This window comes from Primulina eburnea, chromosome 7, assembly GCF_022965805.1.
Source record: "Primulina eburnea isolate SZY01 chromosome 7, ASM2296580v1, whole genome shotgun sequence".
Classification (NCBI taxonomy): domain Eukaryota; kingdom Viridiplantae; phylum Streptophyta; class Magnoliopsida; order Lamiales; family Gesneriaceae; genus Primulina; species Primulina eburnea.
This window is the reverse complement of record NC_133107.1, coordinates 3,699,336-3,701,457: the sequence shown is the minus strand read 5'-3', so window position 1 is coordinate 3,701,457 and position 2,122 is coordinate 3,699,336. Positions and strand designations below refer to the sequence as shown.

The following is a 2,122-nucleotide window of genomic DNA, read 5'->3' as shown; positions in this document are numbered from 1 at the left end:
AAACACAAAATAATCGAATTTAAATGAGTATTTTGACTATTATCCCATTAGCTACTATACAAACGTCATCTTCTTGTTATAACTTCGACCGATCAACTAGTTCGAATTAATGTCACAAATTTACGATAAGTAATTTTCATGGTTGGTGAATGACAAAAAATTGTCTGCGACGATTTTACGAGTCGTATTTTGTGAGACAAATATCTTATTTAGGTAATCAATGAAAAAATATTACTTTTTATGCTAAGAGCATACTTTTTATTATAAATATCTATAAGATTGACCCGTCTCACAGATAAAGATTCGTAATATCGTATCACAAGAGACCTATTATTGGCAAAGCTATGGAACTCGATCAGAAAAACAAATGTTTAATTATTTATTTATATTTAATTGTTATTTTTTAATAATTAGTATATTTATTTTGTTAAATTAAATAATAGACATGGAACTCTCCCCCTCGATACTATAAATTTGAAAGCTTACGCACAAAGCCAGATGTCTCTCCATAGTTTCCATCGCCTTTTGAGCTCTCATCCTTCTTCCATGCATTAGCAATTTCGGATACGGCTCCCCCTTTTTGTCCCTTATTTTTCTCCCTGTAAACCCTCGAAATTTGCAGTCATGGTAGCAGCTTTATCGCCGCTAGATCTTGATAATCTCCACCGAATCAAAACATGCAAACCCACAGCGAGCTTTTCCACAGGGATTCCAGTTGTGGACTTGTTGAAACCTGATGCGAAAACCCTGATCGTCGAGGCTTGTAAAGAGTTCGGGTTCTTTAAAGTCATCAACCATGGGATTTCCATGGAGTTTTTGGCCAAATTAGAAGACGAAGCGGTTCAGTTTTTCAAGTTATCCCAGTTTGAGAAGGAAAAGTCTGGCTCTACTAACCCTTTTGGCTACGGTAACAAGAAGATTGGGTGCAATGGTGACGTGGGATGGGTTGAATATCTTCTCTTTTGCACCAATCCTGAACTCATTTCGCAGGACTCAAACGCCTTATATCCAGGGATTTCAGAAACTCTCTGGTAAAAAGAATGTTGTATTTTTCTTTAGTTTTCTTTGCTCTTAATACTATGGTCTTTGCATGGTAAAGAAATGTCAAATTTCGTCGAAGATAGAGTGGATCACTTGGTGTGGGCGAAAATTTTTGACCCAATAAAAAAAATAGTCTTTTTTCTTTACTAATCATGTGAAAGCAATTAATATTTGGTTCTATATTTCAGGCTATCAGCTACGCAGCTCAGACACTTATGATTTTTTCCCCTAATTGTGAATACAATCTCAGTCATTATCAAGATAGATTTGGCAGGGAAAAATTTTCCCCAATTATATATGATAGTCAAATATTGATCATAATTTTAATCTTGGCCTTGTCAAATTGAGTTTTATTTCACAATCATCGATTGATTTCAAAAACGCACAGGAGCCTAGTGAACTTGTATGTCTCAAAAGTGAGAAACATGGCCTGTGAAGTTCTTGAAATGATAGCCGATGAATTACAGATTCAGCCACGGGACTTTTTGAGTAAGCATATTAGAGACGAGAGAAGTGATTCCTGCTTCAGGCTAAATCACTATCCGCCATGTCCTGAAGTATTGCTTAATCAACCATTGAGTGGTCGGAATGTGATTGGATTCGGAGAACACACAGACCCACAAATCATATCCGTTGTAAGATCTAACAACACGTCAGGCCTGCAAATCTGTCTCACAGATGGTACTTGGGCACCTGTTCCATCAGATAACACCTCGTTCTTCTTCAATGTTGGCGATTCTTTACAGGTATATATATGTACAAAACTTGATTTGAAAATGTCCCAAACTTCGAATTTATACCACATTAATCGTGTTTTGCTTGACAGGTGATGAGTAATGGCAGGTTTAGGAGTGTGAAACACAGAGTAATGCTGGCCGATGACTCGAAATCGAGAGTGTCAATGATATACTTCGGGGGGCCAAATTTGAATGAAAAGATCAAACCTTTATCTTCATTAATGGAAGAAGGGGAAGAAAGTTTGTACAGAGAATTCACGTGGTCCGAGTACAAGAATTCAGCTTACAAGACAAGACTGGGCGACAATAGGCTCAAGCCTTTCGAGAAATAGGCTGCCAAACAG

At 37.1% G+C, this 2,122-nt stretch overlaps 1 protein-coding gene across 1 annotated transcript; it reads left to right on the top strand.

The window, feature by feature from the left end:
* Positions 1-523: 523 nt before the first annotated feature.
* On the top strand, positions 524-2,122 carry LOC140836007 (gibberellin 2-beta-dioxygenase). Its single transcript, XM_073201420.1, has 3 exons — positions 524-1,031; positions 1,430-1,787; positions 1,868-2,122. The coding sequence occupies exons 1-3, from the start codon at positions 625-627 to the stop codon at positions 2,108-2,110; spliced, it is 1,008 nt and encodes a 335-aa protein (XP_073057521.1). The 5' UTR covers positions 524-624; the 3' UTR covers positions 2,111-2,122.

Coding starts and splice junctions, on each gene's coding strand:
- LOC140836007 (XM_073201420.1), top strand. CDS start 625: ATGGTAGCAGCTTTATCGCCGCTAGATCTTGATAATCTCCACCGAATC. Junction 1,032..1,429: donor GGGATTTCAGAAACTCTCTG/GTAAAAAGAATG, acceptor AAAAACGCACAG/GAGCCTAGTGAACTTGTATG. Junction 1,788..1,867: donor ATGTTGGCGATTCTTTACAG/GTATATATATGT, acceptor TTTGCTTGACAG/GTGATGAGTAATGGCAGGTT.